Source organism: Phaenicophaeus curvirostris, chromosome 7, assembly GCF_032191515.1.
Source record: "Phaenicophaeus curvirostris isolate KB17595 chromosome 7, BPBGC_Pcur_1.0, whole genome shotgun sequence".
NCBI classification, from domain to species: domain Eukaryota; kingdom Metazoa; phylum Chordata; class Aves; order Cuculiformes; family Cuculidae; genus Phaenicophaeus; species Phaenicophaeus curvirostris.
The window spans coordinates 33,533,693-33,551,503 of NC_091398.1; the positions used below are offsets into that span (position 1 = coordinate 33,533,693).

Below are 17,811 nucleotides of genomic sequence, written 5' to 3' on the forward strand. Positions count from 1 at the left end.
CTTGGGGATCTCTGAACAAAAGCTGCCATACAGAGTATTTCTATGATCAGAATAACTTTTTTTTTTTTCACATCACTGGGACTCCAGCACCTCAGGAACAGCATAATGGGATCACACGTGGGTTGAGACTGAGGCACATGAGAAAAAGAAGCATCACCTCAAAAACAAGAATGATCCAAGTTCACCAACATTCATACAGAAGCCTTATGTAACTTAAAAGATACAAGCTCAGAAGTGAACAAAGAAACAGCCCTACACTCCCTACTGTGATGATAAGCATCACTTCAATTTGCTAGTTCAATTCTAAGCAGAGTATATTAACACTATTTCAAGTAATTTCTTTAACCATGACAATAACTTGAGCCTTCCTGAAACAATGGCAGTTGAAGACAGCACAATATTTTCCAAGAAAAGACTCCTGAGTTTAACCAACAGTCACAGACATGATTACATGACAAATATAAACTTCACAGCAGAGTGTAAAGTCCTATACAGTAAATATAACTATTTATGCAACCCAGTATCTGAAAGAAGCCTCAAAAGAAGGTAACGTTAGTACCAGTGATCTACCCTTAATCTTAAGGACACTTTAATGAGCTAAAAGCATGGATAACGTTATATCCTTTAAGATTTTGATAATACTGCTGTAGTTAAACTTCCATCACTATTCAAGTTGTTGACTCAAGAGGACATCTGAAACAAAAGTAATGTAGCACTGGCACCAGAGACACACAGAGTTACTTCTGCCATCTTGATCTTGATATCTTACTGAGGACTGAAAATCAAAGGGTCAAAGGAAACTTATAAAGCCAGCTGCATCTTTAGCACATGAGGATCACACGACATAAGCAAGGACTAGAACTAGTAGGTCCATTGCAGCTGCAAATTATCTAAATGCATAAACAAAAAAAATCAAGGTGCATAACAGTTTATGTTACTAATTGATACAGCATAAAAACAAAAACAGTCTTTCTGCATGCAAATATCAGTATATCTAATAGGTATAGCCTCTTCCTGCTAACCCTCCTCCAAGTTAAGTTTACAAACAGGTGAATTAGTGAATTCGCCATCAGAACTGGAAAGCGAGCTTAAGTTGTTGAGCAGAATCTGTTAGATCACAGTTTCAGACACAATCGTCCTCAGGAGACAGTACAGAGACAAGGAATTATCAGAGGAAATGCTGAGATTCAGATGTGTTTAGCACAGAGTATCAGTTACTTGTTTTCTCTTCACCATAAAGTAGAGAAAACACACTGTGCAGCCAGTGAAGTCTAGGGTGGGATGCAAAGACCCTGTTCAGGTCCTTGTTCATAAATCCCAAATACAGAACAGCTGGTGTGAGTAGGAGTGGTACCAATCCAACTCACCATGGGGAAGGAAAAGCAGAAGAATAAATTTGCTTTCACGCCCCTACGCAGCCTCTTAGTCTTAAACACGTTAAACATAGCATGTTCATACACATGTCAGCACAAACAATAAAGGAATGGCTTCTTTTAAGACCCTGGACAGATGAAGTTGATAGCGGCAAGAACGTGAATCAATTCTGGTCTCAGAATCCACAAGAAGCAGCTGGAAGTTGCATTTAGGAAGCTTTCCACTGGAGGATAACATAGTTTAAAATATCTTTGAGATAATGACACTGAAGACAGCAATTAGAAACAATACAAACTGACAATGCATCAGGACAAAGTGAATAGCATCCAAAATGCTATAGAAAATAACACTGATAGTGAGCTGTCAGAAGTGTCTACCATGGCTGTCCCTAAAGAGAGGGAACATCATGAGAAAGGAGATGACTAATTTTCACGAAATTGCAAACAACTGACAAACCTAAAGGCCCACTTACAGCACTGATGAGCCTCTGAAAACATTGATAAATCTATCCTTCATAAGATCCTGCCAAAAATCCCAGTGTCACACCGCCTTATTCATTGTCCATCTGGCTGCTGCTGTCAAACACCAGAGATTACTTCATTACATTTGTGTGATAGGTAGACAAAAGCTGGTCCAAAAATCCATTTTAAAGACAAAAGAAAAAGTTCCACTCACTTTAACAGCATTTTTATCAAGTTCAGAAGAGATAAGCACTTTAGGTGTCTGCTAGATAAAAGCTGCTACTTAAATATAATGATATTGTCTGTACACTGAAAGTGAAAGATTGTGGAAGAAAATTAAATTCTTCTGTGTTTGCACTGGTTCTATGAAATGTGACAAGCAGCTTTGGAGCCCCCATGGCACAGAACACTCTCCAATTTCAAGACTGGTTTTGTACAGGTATTTGGGAAGTGCAAATACATTCTAGGGGAAAGCTTTTAAACATGTATGCTTATGTTTTGGACCATTTGCCATTGCTACAGTTTGTCCTTACCACAGGACTCACACCTGAACTTATCTTTGGATCGACTCATTTTTTCCAAAAAGATGCTGGATTTTAAGGTATCAACCTACTTCGGGTTTTTTCTCCTTATGAAACAAGTGAAAAAAGCCAGCACAGACCACCCCCAGCCTACAAGCAATTTCAGTGAATGCACAATATAAAGTCTCCCACAGAATCACAGAATCATTTAGGTTGGTATTGATTAGGACCGTTGCAGTCACATTTGTAGATTTTGCATTAGGTTCTTCTGACCACTTACAAACTTACAATCAGGAATTAAATAGTTGTGAAACTTACCAGCCAGTTTGAGTGCTTTTTATTCTTTTAAGTCACCATTTTTTTCCAACTTCTACATTAAGTAAAATTTAATTATTATTCAATGTGCACTGCTGATAGAGAAAGAATTATGCAGAGTAACTGGAAAAGCAGATTCATTCCTCCTCTTAAAAAATAATTAGTTTCCAGATCTGGCCAGCCTGTTTGACGGTTTAATTGTAATAAGAAGTAATTGCGAGCCTTCAGTCAGAACATAACTTTTTCCTTCATCTCATTTGCCTCATTTTGCAGAGCATAAACATTTCAGAACTATTTCCAACCAAATCTGCTTGCTGCATTAAGCACTGTAACTGTTCATATAACTGTAGAGGCAGAGGATGAGCCTTCTCATATGCATGAAGTTACAGAAACACTTGGACATTAATAATCTAAGAGAACATAAAAGAGAAGGATTAATAAATTATTGAGAATGGTTTAAGGAATATTTATATATTATTTGGCACCTTATGAAACAGGACATTTGGGAAGACATTTGACATCTGTTTTCTTTCTCGAGAACTGTTCAAAAAAATAACAAGGCGTTTTGGGTTCTTTTAGATCTTGGGAATCTTTATCTCAGGGAACAACACTGCTTATGTTATCATACTGACGCACAGACTCACTCAGGTTGGACTAATGACTTCGCAAGATCCTTTCAATCTCCTCCACCAAAAGAGGATCAACACTGAAACCAGAGCAGGTAGCGCAGAGCTTGGTCCATCTGGATCCTGAAACTGCACGGCCTCTCTGGACAATGTTTAATTAAGCTTGACAGCATTGAACAAATCAAATAAGACATGAATGTGATATTTGGGGCTTTTGATTTCCAGATAGTGTCACCAACAGGCTTCAGTCAAAAGATGCATAACAGTGCCAACAAAATTAGACGGGCTTGTACTTTTTTGTTTTGAATATACTTCTACTTTGTCCATATTGTTATTTAAATTCTAGCTTACATTAAAATAAATATTTCCATCTCTACTGACATACATGCATATTTTATATATATTTGTATTTTTAAACACATCCTTCCATACATTTCAATTGTGAAAAACAGACAAATTCCTCTACATGAAGATGTGGTTTAGCTATTTTAAAAATATTTAAGGACTCCCAGTACCTCTGCTATTAATGCTACTACAAACACATGTTAGAACATCAATACTGTAGAATAACTCTTCCCCTCAATTTCTATTTTAAAAATAGTTTCTACGGTCAAGAACAAAATATTTCAAAAGATGAAGACTGGGTTTTTAAGACTGCTTAAGCATTTCATATATATCAAATATATCTAAAAAGAGGTTTTTTGGCAAATGTTGCATTTAGAAAAAAACCGAAACTCACTAAGTCATTCCTAGTTTGTAAATCTAATTCATAACACTGCATCCAGAGAAAGATCTTAATTCCTTTTAGTATAAAATTCATGACCACTAGCAACATCTACTAGTTTGGCTGCAAGACTAAAATTCTGAATGTGTTATCAATGACTATTTTAAGATTAAGTGACCATTTGGGATTACATTCATCAATACTAATGGTATCTTATTTAAGAGTTTAATGAGAAAGCTATAACGCATATCACATTTCTCAGTAAGATACATTATTATTGAATTTCAGATAGAGGATATTATGAAAAATGAAATAAAAGCAAAAAAACCCTGTTATTTAAAATGGATTTTCTAAGTGTACTGAACACACGAACTGGACTGTAGGCATTTGTTGAGAGGCCTGTTCTTTAAGTAATTCAATCTGGTTTATGTTCAGCACATCTAGAGTGAGTATGTCTAAGTTAGCCCCAAAATCAGTCATTACGGGAAATGCTGATATCTACATCATAAAAAAACCATATATGCGATTTTGAGTAAAGTGTTTTAACATAACAGGTCAGTCAGATCCATGAAGTGATTCTGCTCCTGAGAAGTCATTTATGTGAAGATGTGAGCCAGCTCTTGTATTTGAGAAATCAATAAGTTCAGCAGTTGAACTAACAACGATTCATGCTCAGGGTAAAACCTGACAAAACTGAGAGATGTATAAAGTATTCTTCTAGCCCACATTATTTTGGTAGAAAAGGTGGTAATTATTATTTCTTGGGATCACAGAACAAAGAATTTTTAAAAACAGACGAGTGTGTCATTTGGCTCTAGATGCTTGTGGTGAACTCTGACTGATCTTAATCCCAATTAAAGCTTTGTTCATCTTTTCAAACGTCTAGCAGCTACTAATGCAGTCTCCAGCTAGAACTCTTAACAGTCCTTGCCCTGTAATATATTCGGGCTACCCTTGGAGGTTTTTTATTTTAAAAAACTTATTTTTTCCATTCAGCATTGCTGAGGAAGACTTATTTTCATAGATGTTTGACAAAAATATCACTAGGACCTGATCTTCTAATAAAATGTGTATATCATCATATGATCACTATTTCTGCTGACATCATTAGGACTATAACATTATAGCAAGAGAAAAGTGGAATTTAAAAAAACCCAAACCAACAACTTTTAAACACAGATTTTTTGCCCATGGGCCACAGTAGACAAACCTTTCAATTACAATGGACATTTCTTGGACATCTCTGCATATTAGCAACACACAAAAGAGAAACAGGAGGATGTGATAGGGTTGGCAGTTTCACAGCATAAGTTAGAAGTTATGCGGTAAAAAATAAATTGTTCATAGATTAAGGGAACTGCTGACTTAAACAGTGTAATATTGCCCATTTACATAGCACTAGCACACAGGGATTCCATTTCCCATGAATTTTTATTACCTGACGTAGGAATACGACCATTTGAAAAATCACAGTTATGCTAAGACTGAGTTTCTAAACTGCTGGATTGTAGAAACTCAGCTGGACACTACGTCTTGTTGAAATAACAGTATTCATACTCGATGAGAATGACAATATTATTGAAAAGAAATAGTTTTTCTATCATTAAATATTTTGTTCAAAAAGCTAAATGCCTTAGAATCCATTTTTTTTTACTGAACAATAGCAAAGCACAATATTTTGTGGTTTTTCCCCATACTGTCTTTGAACAAGAAGTTTAAAACTCATTCTGATTCTTCAACCCAGGGAAGTCTGAATAAGAAAAGAGAGTCATCCTCTACCTAAAACAGAGATATTTATTTGCTTTGTTTACTTATAAAACTTGGGGTTGAACAGCAATCCAGTAAGCATGAATGGAGCAGAGAGACCTAGTAAGTGATTAGAAAGCAGCAACATCTTGGTCTCATGTGATTTCCTATGAAAAGCGGAAGGTAGTATATTTGTTTTGTTACATGAGGCACATCAGCTCCTCAGACAAAGACCTTGTCTTTTTAAATCTTTAAAATGCCTTGCCTATCTTTGGAGCTATACAAAATAACATCAAATATACATAATAGGCGAGTAGTATGCCAATATCACATACAGCCTAGCTATTATGTTAACAAATTCTGATCTGTCCACTTAAAGTTTAACTCTAACAACAGCCTTCAAAAGGGTAGAATTTGAACAGCCCAATTCCATGAATTGCTCAATATCTGACCTTTCAAACTCCTATTCGCATCATAGCTAAGAAAAGAAAAGCATAGATCCCAAAAGTATTTGCAAGAAATAACTTAAAATTTTGGGAGTGGACCTTGTTTAAAATTCCCTTCTTTTTTTTCTCACTGCCCTAAAGCTGATAGAAATTGTTGCTTTGTGTTCTTCACAAGAAATAAAGATGAATGAGAAAGTCATGTCTGGATCAGACTTTTATTTATGATCTCATAAGTTTAGGAGTATGCACATGCATGATTTGCTTCTGGACTCATCTCAAAATAAGCAAATGAAAGATGACCCTGAAGACCTACGGAAATATACATGAAAAACAGGTTTATCAGAAGAGCCATGCATTTTTTAAGGAAAAAGCTTATAGTATGACTTTTACATCAGATCTTTACTTCATAGGCAGTGCTACATAAAATACGGTTGTCCAGAGCACTGATGGTTTAAGGATTCTTTCCTTATTTTTTTGTATGGTATAATTGTTTAGAAAATATTGTTCCCATCTTTTAGAAGACAGACTTCATGATATCTTTGTTGTGTATGTTTCTAACCATTAGCTGGTATTCCAGATAATGCTCTTCAAAGTCAGATTTTCATAAGCTCTGTATAAACTATCTTGTTCAAACACCTGCGCACGTTAACACCAGTGACTTGATTAAGACACAAGGCAAAGTAATTTCCTTGTCCTTTATTTTTTGCAGGAAAAAAATTCAATAATTAATTTCACTGATCAAGATTACTGACAAATGAACATTTAGTTTCCACCTAATTGGCAGAAAGACGATCTCCTAATGCATGACAAATGATCATAATTTAAGACTTCATTGAATTTTTCCCCCCTGTGGATTGATCTACACTGCAATCTCCTGAAGATCTTTTCCAGTGCACTCAAGTAAGCCAGCTTCAGATGCAATCTCTAAAAGCTTGACGAGTATGCCACTTGTTACCATTCATCCCCCATTCGCTCTAGACTGTGGTCAGTACTCCCTATCATTATCCCCTAAAACCAGATATTAAACCAGCAAAGGGGTGGCAGGCATCAGCACACAGAAAAGAAATACTACCTTTCTCTTGGAGTTTCCTTGCATCAGACACTGTGTTGGACACCTGTCTTTACTTCAATACTTTCAACTACAGATATTCAGAAGTGCTTTTGATATATTTTTCATTCCTACTGAATGAGCAATGTTTAGATCTAAACTATTTTTCTCCTACCTCTCTGAAGAGGATCGGACTATTCTTCACCCTGATCTTACCATAAGAATAATTAAAAGCTATTTTCATGGTCCTTTAAGCTAAATGCATTGTTTTATTTAAATTCTAAGGCTAAAGAAGATTATAATTTGAAGCCCTAATTCAGGAAGGCATTAGCTTTCTTAGAGAGTGCATAAATGCTTACGCTTCCAAACTAGAGTTTAACTTTAATCCATTTTTTAAGCACATTTGTGTACCAAGAGCTAGAGAAACCTGCACATAATTCATCTTGCACTGAAAGCAGAAAATAATGCCTTAGTAATAGTGAAAAGAATGAAGGAGGAAAAAATCCTAAAAGTTGGTATTCAAAAGGGATTTGAAAGCAGAGAGAAGGAGAGTTTGTAGGGGAAAAAAACCCAAAACAAAACGCAAACCCACAAAATCACAAGGAATTGATTATTAAATTGAGTAATAAATGGGACTTAAAAGAAAAAGAGGAACTGATCTCATTTACTTGCTCTTCTGTGGCATATTATATTCTAGTGAGAGTACGCCAAGAACGTGCCTATGATATCTAAGCAAAAACCACATAAACATCCAGAGTAAAGCTTATTTTCATTTCACACAGACTCCAGGTACAGTCGCAAGGTATAACCTTCTGCTGAGGAGCACCAAAGTTTCCCAATGATAAAAGAATTTCTTAGGACCTCCCTGCTCACAGCCTTGCAAACTACAGATTCACTCTTCCATTCTTTACCATTAGTGCAAGAACAAAGTGTCTGATTTCCATTTTCTAATCAAAACTGTAAACCAGGTTTCGGTAGATTCGAGTAACACCACCAGCAGAGTGAGAAAAAAAGTTAAATGCCATTTTAACACCATTCTTATTAAAAGTAATAGTGAAATAACCTTTTCTCTGGAAATATCAACTGGCTTAGACACCGTCCATCTCAGAGCATCACATTATTTGCTCATATCTTGACAATCTTCAAAGGATAATCAAAATAAAAAAAGAAATGGCAGTGCAAAACTGTCCCCTCTCTGCATACAGTATATACAATGGTTTCCTGTTGCTGTGTTCACACTATTCCAGCAGAATCAGGATGGCAGGACATTCAGAAAGAATGTACGTGTTCTTTGCTCAAATTAGTTCCTACTTACCGAACTGCTGCCTGGCAAAAATGAGGCTTTTTCAGTGGTGCTGACCAAGTTACAGTGAGTGACAGAAAGTCTTAGCTACATGCCGTTGATCCATGATAGTTTTGGCAAAGTGAAAACTTGCAGAATTGATAAAAGCATTTCAGAAGCATGGAGGACTATGGAATACTGCAGCAAAAAACCACACAGAAAGTGCCTCTACAATTGCCTCAGCCTTATGCTCAAAAAAACAAAACAAAAAAAAAAAGCCAGACAGCAACAGTGATTACGCCTTACTTACAGTGATTACTACTGTGATACAGATGGAGGAAATTTGATGTCCATAAATCAATTTACATCACTTGGAATTCCATAGAAAAGGAATTTTCTTCCATATGAATTTTAGAGAGCCAATATGCCACATGAAATGGTTTTCTTCCTTCTATTAAGCGTGATTGAAATGATTCATTCAATTATTACGTTTGTATTCAAAGATGGATTATTTTCATGCAGATTTATGTCCCGTTATGCAGAGAGGACATTCTTAATTGTGCTGAAACATCTGCAAATTTAATTAAAGTTTGCCATTCTGAGCATAAAATAGATTAAATAAAATGCTGACAACAGTAAAATAAATATTCAACTATTTAATTTAACTCAACATTTATTTTTAATCCAAACATCAAAATAACCTTGTTTCTAATTACTATTTCATGACAAACTGTCTTGAAGAAAATACTGTCTCTATTTTTCTCCAGTCTGTTCAGCTGAAACACAGTAGCTTATTTATAAAATTGTTGATTAATAAATCTGCTACATTTGTACTACTGTATGTTACAAAGAACACAGAGAAACCTAAAAAAACCCAAAGCCTTGACAGTCCACAAAACCATCAGATACATTACAGTGCAATTATACACCTAAGTCTCTAGCAAAAAAAAAAAAAGAAAATTAAAAGGCAAACACAGATAGGAAAGTCCAGGGATCTGTGGCAATTTACAGCAGATGGCAAGATCAACTAAATGCTTACAACAAGTTATTAGCAATTCCCTGTACTGAGTATTATTACGCGTGTTGTAATATATGACAATAACCAAATCCTCAGTTTCATAAGAAGTTACATTCAAATGAAATATTAAGGAGGAATCTGGCCTGATTCTACTGAAACTAATATGAAAAACTCCAATTCACTTATGCTGTTTAATATTAATTTCATAGGCAATAAATTTTACAATTCATCATTAAGAGCTAGGGAAGGAGTGAGGTAGGTAAGTGGATTTCCTCTCATCAAGCCCCAATAAGTCAGGCTCTGACTGAGGGAAAAAAAACCCAAACAAATTAGAAGAGAAGGCATGAGAAAAATGGACATTAATTTAACCCTTCACATTATTAGGGAGCATTAGTTATGCAGAAATAAAGCTGCTTTCCAAAGCATTGCAAACCTTTTCCCCAACAGATTCTAAAATACCAGAAGTGCCTCAACAGCCTAATAAAGCATCCAAGAACAGAAAATTTGGAGGAAAAGGGGCTTTTTACCACATAATTCACTCCCACCCCGAATTTCTGAAAGAAGTGGCTTATACTCTTTTTGGTCATTTCCTCTTCCATCCTATAGAACTGATTATTTTCAGGAGGTAATAGACTTCAATGAAATTATTATTATTTACATCAGCTGAGGATCTAGCTGATACCATCCAGCTGTTAGCCAATTTTAGCACCATCAACACCACTTCTAGAGAACACAACAACGGGATATTTCTGGTTTGAAAGCCATGAGCCCAGCTGGAGCACTTGAAAGTAAGTATAACAAGCCTCATCCAAAGCCATCTAGGACTACCACCACAAGCTGCTGGCCAGACCCTGCTAATTTCTCATTTTAATTACTTCTTGCCAATATACCTGGGTAAAGTAAACAACTGGATGCAAAATGTAAATGCTTCAAACCTCATACCTCTAAGTAACTACCAGCAACTGGACTGAGAAAGGAAGGAAAAGTATTTTTTATAACAAAACCAAGAATGAAATACAAAAGCACAGTTCTTCTGCAAAGGGATATATTCAGCATGCATTGAATATATAAAATGCAGTTTGCATTTCAATAGACTGACCACCTTTACTGAGGAGTAGGGGTTCACCCTGATGTTGCTAAATGCAGATGTATTAAAGTCTGATGGATATTTTCATGTTTTCCTATATTTCTATATATCTATCAGCTACATACGCAACTTCCAAACAAACCAACCTATTCAAAATGAAAATTTCAATATATCAAAAGAGGAAATCAAGTCAGTAAAGGGATTATTAAACTCTTTCATACAAAAAGAAGCAATAAAGAAGGGAAACAGCAAGAACCAAATATTTATTCAGACAGGAATAAAACTGGAACCCTCTGTAACAAAATCACTGAACAGCAGCAGCTCCTTCCTGGGTTATTGCTCAACACATCACAAAAAAAGCTTGAGCCAGAACTGGTAGAAGAAAACTTACTAGTCTCAAGTAAATGAATCATTTTGCATCAACACCTTTAAAATACTTCAGATCAGTTTTCAGTACATTTTCCAGTTTAGAGGTATAATTATTAAAGCTGCAGATATACCGATAAATACAGCAATGTTACCAGAAGGCCAAAAATGTTTGTAAATTGACCTGGAAATGCATATTTCATTGTTCTAAGGGATTTAGCCCAGAACACACAGTTATTGTATTATCAGGTAAAAACACAAAACAAGAAATAAACTGCTGCACTGTAGTATAATGTGATAAACGATAGTAATCTTTTCTCATTTCTGAACATTGACTTCTGGTATTAAGGTCAGACTTATTAACTTACTAACACTCCACTATATAGCTCAAAAGACTTTCAGACTACAGGTTTCAGACTATTGAGGCCAAGAATAAAACTTCCATGATATGAACCAACCTAGAATTTTTTTAGTATCATTCATAAAAGAAATGTACAGTTGTTTAAAACATGAAGGAACATTAAAAGATAGCCTTTCACATAATCAATTAGTAACAGAAAAGTTCAAAGGTTACAAAACCTCTACTACACAAGTCAGCAAGACATTTCAGAGAAGTCATGGTTATATGCCTCAGCTGAGAACATTGCAGTATTTCTATATACCCTTAAATATATACTTCACTATCATTTAATCCAAAGGTTTCGGGAAGAGAAATTAAGCATATCAATTATATTATACTATGTGTAATTGCAGATGAAATATATAGAAGAACAAGGGTTTGAGAGTTTTCAGTTAGAGATTCTTTGATTGTGAGTAGTTGGCTTACCTGTTTGACGTCATACGCAAGAAGAACGTATCTTAAGTCTGGTGAAACTGAGTATCTTGATGCTTTGAATGTTACCTAAAATGACATAACAATAAAAGTGAGTTTGAAATGAGAAGGATTTTTTTCCAGATTTTCTCAAGAATTAATTTCAGAACCTCGCATTCATAACACGGGTATGGTTTATAAAAATCTACACAATTTTCACAAACAGAGGACTCATATAATTCTTAGTCCAATTTGCTGGCATCAGTACAATGGTAACAGATAAACCTGGCTTCAAAACTAAATACCAGTTAGGTTTTAGATGAGTTTTTTTATCACAATTGCAAGCACTAAGCTTAAGGCTAACAACTACAACCAGTTTATTTACAGAGGATGAAGGATGACACTTTTCTCGGTGTGTACTTCATTAAGGATCATAAAGAGATTCACTACCATGCTAGGGTTAAAGACAACATACAAGAAAAAGAATAAGTGTACACTATGTCTTTATTGCTTTTCTTTTAACAGCACATACCTAAACATTTTGCAAGACCACTTGCCCTAAATAAAACCTCTTTCTTGTGAGAAAGAAAATGCTTAGTGGTGAGCAAAGTGAAAGATAAGACAGCATTATAAAAATAATGTTGCTTTATATCTATTGAAGACCATCCAACTGAATTCAGAGCTGTAATTTAATCAAGGGGTTGGAAAGAATTTAATGCATCTAATGTACGAGGAAGATAAGAAAGTGCTTTAAATGGCACTGAAGGAAACAATTTTAAATTAATCTCAAAACATCTATTTGCAGAATGAAAGGAAAAGGAGGAAGAAGTGAAAAATGCAGATAAGAACAGAAAAAGTAGAATTAAAAAATAACAGAACCATAATTGTACATGATGAAAGAAAATAAATGAATACCTATGCAGAACAAGATTTATCCACTAGTCAAAGGAAGGCTTTCCCTTATTTTACTTCTTAAGCATCTAGTTCTGTTTATCTTAATCCAACTGCTAAACTAATGAATTCAACAGTGATTTAAGGTACCCAAACCAGAAGTCAGAAGCTAATACATTCAGAGTAGCTAAGGAGTTATTCCTAAGAAGAAAAGTCAAAAGCTAACCTTCCCACATACTGAGAAGATGCCACGTTTCGATACACCGATTAAAGTCAAGATCTTCAGTAATATAATTAGAATCAAGCTATCCAAAGAAATCAAAGGGAAAAAAATAGCTTTGAAGATAAACTGTGTATTAGTTTGATGCAAGAGCATGACGGTATCAAAAGTAATAAGATAAATCCACAGTGTGGAAAAAAAGAAGATAAAAAAAGACCTAAAAGCATCCTTCTGTATCTACAGTGTTCAGAACAGATTTCTACTGTGCTCAAACTAGTTTTTATAAGTTAACCATCTTTAAGCAGAGACTATGTTAATCTATAAATAACATTTCCTTTTCTCGGCACATCTCTGAAAACATTTTTAGATGTGAAATTTCTCTGCTTTCTAGCAGTTTATTATTATTGACCCACTACCTCCATTTTCAGCAATATATAACCCAGGCAGCTTTCCAAATTCATTCTCAGAGTATGTGGTGCTTACCATCTCGTGCATTTAGCAAGAATCTTCAGTCACTGAGTATGCCACCACAAAGGTAATTATATACTTGATGCAAACACTTGAGCAGCTCAGCTGCAAACTACTGGCAGTTTGAGGCAACATCAGCAAGAGCTACTCGCACATTTCATATCCAACTATAGTATTTTGTGGATTTGGGATTAAAAATCATTTGAATCCTCCAGAAGATGACCTTGTTCATTCAGCTTGCACTTATCTGCAAAATTCTGTTTGCCTCCAGAAATGCCTCAGACACATGGTGTACATACAACGTCAGTGAGCTACAATCTCTTAATTGCTGGTAAGTGTTTTGGCAAAAAAGGTTTCTTTTTGTTGTTATAATGGCTTAGCAGACTTTCCAGGAGGATCTGCTCCATGATCTTGCTGGGCACAGAAGTAAGACTGACCACTCTGTAGCTCCTTCGGTCTTCCTTTTTCACCTTTTTGAAACATGGGAGTTATGTTTCCCCTTTTCCAGTCAGTAGGAATTACACCAGCTTGACACAACTTCTCAGGTATAATAGATAACATCTTAGCAACTTCATCCACCAGTTCCCTCAGGACCCACAGATGCATCTCATCAGGTTCCATGGACTCGCATATCTTCAGGTTCTTTAGATGGTCTCAAACCTGACCTTCTACAGTACGTGGTTCTTCATTCTCCCAGTCCCTCCCTGTGTCTTTTGCGTCTTGGGCATTTTGGCTTGTGCCTTTGCTAGTGAAGACTGAGGCAAAAAAGTCATTGATTACCTCAGCATTCTCCATATCCTGCATAACCAGGTCTCTCGTTTCCTTCTGGAGAGGGCCTACATTTTCTCTAGTCTTCCTTGAAACCAATGTTTTCAAGCTTCTTGCACTACCAGGAGCTGTTGAGCCTTCGTCCAGTAAGACAGACCTAATTGCTGCCCCTCATGACTATGCCTCTATGGTTTAGCTGTGTTTGATCTCTAAGAAATTAAGGTCTGGACAAATAAGCTCTGAAATAGGGAGAAATATAGCTGGTTAATTAGGCATGGTCCCTGGATTCAGAAGCAGGGCTAGTTGTCCTCTGCATCACTGCACAGTATTAGCTAGTTAGAACACTGGGGGTATTTGAACACTGTACTACACTGTGTGCTCCATATACACTGTTATCCCGTTTTCAAAATACAGCAGAGGAAAGGCAGAAGAGAAGGAAAAAGGGAAGATAATTTCCTTATGTCCCCTATATTTGTCAGTTCTATCTAGGTAATTAAGACTTAAAAGCCCTATGACAACCATCAGCTGTATGCAACTAGAAAACACTCAGACTAGACAAATCGCTGGAATCTCTAAATTAATTTCACACTGTTGCATAATGCTGAGGCAAAAGAATGTTTTTTAAACACCTGTACACTGTCTTCCCTTCTTAGTTCTCAAGTCTGTTGTCCATTTTCCCTATACTGCTGAATTTGATATCATTTCACTTTTTCAGACATGAAGGAATGATGCTATATCTGATTTTGCATTCCTCACCCAATGGAAACCCCCACTGACTGTATAATTAGTTCCAACTGTATCAAGCATTGCATTTCTAGGTTTCTTTGAAATAAGTCATGTGATAAGAGTTTTAATTCTCTTCTTGACAGTGATTCATGATGCAATGATCCCATGAACAAGCAATGACTGCTAGTCTCACCGTCTCTATAGACCACAAGGGTAAAAGCCAAATGAACACACTGCATTTAAACAGTCTTGCCCTTCAGCTTTCCAGCTTCCTTTTCGCAACTACATCCCAAATATGTCTTGCTAAACATTGTTTTGCATAGAATGAAAAGAAGATGAGAACAGTTTGAGACATTAAGAGTGAAAGCAAAAGTGATTCTGCATCAAATAAATACAAGAGACACCCACCCACATACACATAACTGGATTCTCATCCACCTCTCCACATGGATGATTAAAATGGAAAGCAAAACTCCAATGAACAATATATACTTAAATTTCATTTTCAATGTCAATATTTTGCATTGATTTTTTTCCTCATTTTGCATTATGTTTGTTTTGCTGTTAACATAAATGACTGTTATGATCATGTTTAAGAGAAGTTTTAGGCTGATTTTAGGTTCTGCATCCTCAGCAAGGGACCCCCAGTTATCAGCTTTCTTTTATTTCTACTGTTTTCTTAAAGCCTGGTTCTGAGTTATTGATGTACTGGCTACTCCCTTCATCTTTGCTCTATTGTTTCAGCTACCATAACATGTCTCATGGTGAAGAAATTCTTCCTTATGTCTAGTCTAAGTCTGCCCCTCTCCAGTTTATCCCCATTGCCCCTCATCCTGTCACCACAAGCCTTTGTAAACAGTCCCTCCCCAGCTTTCTTGTAGCTCCTTCAGGTACTGGAAGCTGCTCTAAGGTCTGCTGGGAGCCTTCTCTTCTCCAGGCTGAACAACCCCAACTCTCTCAGCCTGTTCTCGCATGCGAGGTGCTCTAGACCTCGGATCATCTTTGTAGCCTCCTCTACCAGGAGCTTTGTCACCCCTAATCCCAACCCTCATTGCCTGCAGCCGCAAACTTCACCTGTCACCCAGACTTGCTTGTTTCCCCTTTTTTCACCAATTCTTCCTTAGTGGGTTTTTTTTCGTAGCTTTTAATTTTTTCCTGTTTCTCTATGCTGTTAAACCTCTAGCCTGGTGATGTCTGTCCTGGGGAGAGTCTGTAACTCCCCTGAAAGGTGCTGCTGTGGGGAGGACAGAGGAGGTGCTGAGGGACATGGTTTAGTATTTGATAGGAATGGTTGGACTCGATGATTTGATGGGTCTTTTCCAACCTGGTGATTCTATGATTCTATGATTTTACTATTTCTGTGGATTTTAACTACTATAACATTTAAATCAGTGCCTTAATCATAGGCTTTCAAAAATATGCTATAGAGCAGACAGATGGAAGTTACCTATGATATAGCCTAGCCCAGAGCTATAACGTAAGTTGTATTCCTAAACATCTGTCAAATGCTTTATAGTACTCTTTTTTCATAGTTTCGGTTAGACAGTTTAAAATGAAATAATATATCACATTAGAACAAATCAGAGGAAATTTTACTTTTGTGGAGTTTAATTATTTGTTGTTGTGGGTTTTTTTCCTTTAGTTCTACCCCTCCTTCTGTTTCAATTCCTTGTACTTCTACTTTTACCAGAAACTTGCATCTTCCACACTCCTATTAATATCCTTCTCCAATTGTTGTTTAATGCTCGATTTACACACATTTAGGCTTTTCAAATTTTTCTAACTCATCCAGGAAAAAGTATTTCAAGACTGTTACTTTAAAGCCTGGTGGCAATGCTTAGGAAATTATTCATCTCTATATATCACATACCTACGTCCAGTTCAGAATTTTAATGTAATGGTATAACTGAAATTGATGTATGGGAGTTCATTAGCATTCATAGGTACTCAGCTCAACGTATCTGACAGGCATTGACCACATGGCAAGGAATGAGAGGAATCAGATAGGACTGAATTACACTAGCTGTGAAATTAGAAGGCATTTGGCATGTAGCAGTTTCCCTGGGTGGTACCAGCCATCAAGGAACAATGGGGTTTTCCTTCCAATACTGCTGCTGTGACTGAAAGAAGATGGACCACGAGCAGTTTAGGTGAGAGGGCAGCTCCAAGTGGAGCCTAGCAGAAAAGCAAGCCTCATAACAGTAAAAACAGGGGACCTCTGGACCTCTGAGAAGAGAGTCAGGTTGTAAGTAGGAAAATGCACAATAAATATAATTCTGGAAAGGTTAGGTTTCCAAGATTACATTTCTTAATGCGCTATTTCTTGTGTTACCTCAGCATTTCATCTGGATCAAAAAATTTTGCAATCCTATGTGTTGTAAATGTTGACACTCAGGTTTCCTATCCAGGACAGAAGATGAACGTGCCTTAAAACATGATCTAACCTGAATGGGCTTTATGATGGTGATACTAGGGTTGAGTGTTTATGAGTAAGAATTGGGAAGAAGAACAAGACAGATATCATACTGGGAGTCTGTTACAGACCACCTAACCAGGATGGAAAGACAGATGAATTTTTCTATAAGCAGCTGGGAGAAACCTCATCATTGATAGCCCTTGGCTTCATGGAGGACTTCAATCTACCAGATGTCTGCTGGAAATAAAATACTACAGAGAGGACACGATCTAGGAGGTTTCTGGAGTGTGTGGAGGATAATTTCTTGACACAGCTGGTTGAGGTAGCCAACTAGCAAAGGTGCCTCACAGGACCTGTTGTTTGTGAACAGTGAAGGACTTGTGGGTGATGTGATGGTCAGAGGATGCCTTTGGCACAATGATCATGAAATGATAGAGTTTTTGGTACTTGGAGAAGTGGGGAGGAGGTTCAGTAAGAACCACCACCTTAGACTTCTG

The 17,811-nt window shown here is 36.5% G+C and overlaps 1 protein-coding gene across 4 annotated transcripts in view; it reads right to left on the reverse strand.

The window, feature by feature from the left end:
• Positions 1-17,811, reverse strand: part of DPP10 (dipeptidyl peptidase like 10) — a 486,525-nt gene that overhangs the window by 117,532 nt on the left and 351,182 nt on the right. For all 4 annotated transcript variants that reach the window (XM_069861516.1, XM_069861518.1, XM_069861517.1 and 1 more), the window contains exon 5: positions 11,841-11,915. In XM_069861516.1, coding sequence (XP_069717617.1) covers positions 11,841-11,915 — 75 coding nt within the window. The remainder of the gene's footprint in view (positions 1-11,840; positions 11,916-17,811) is intronic.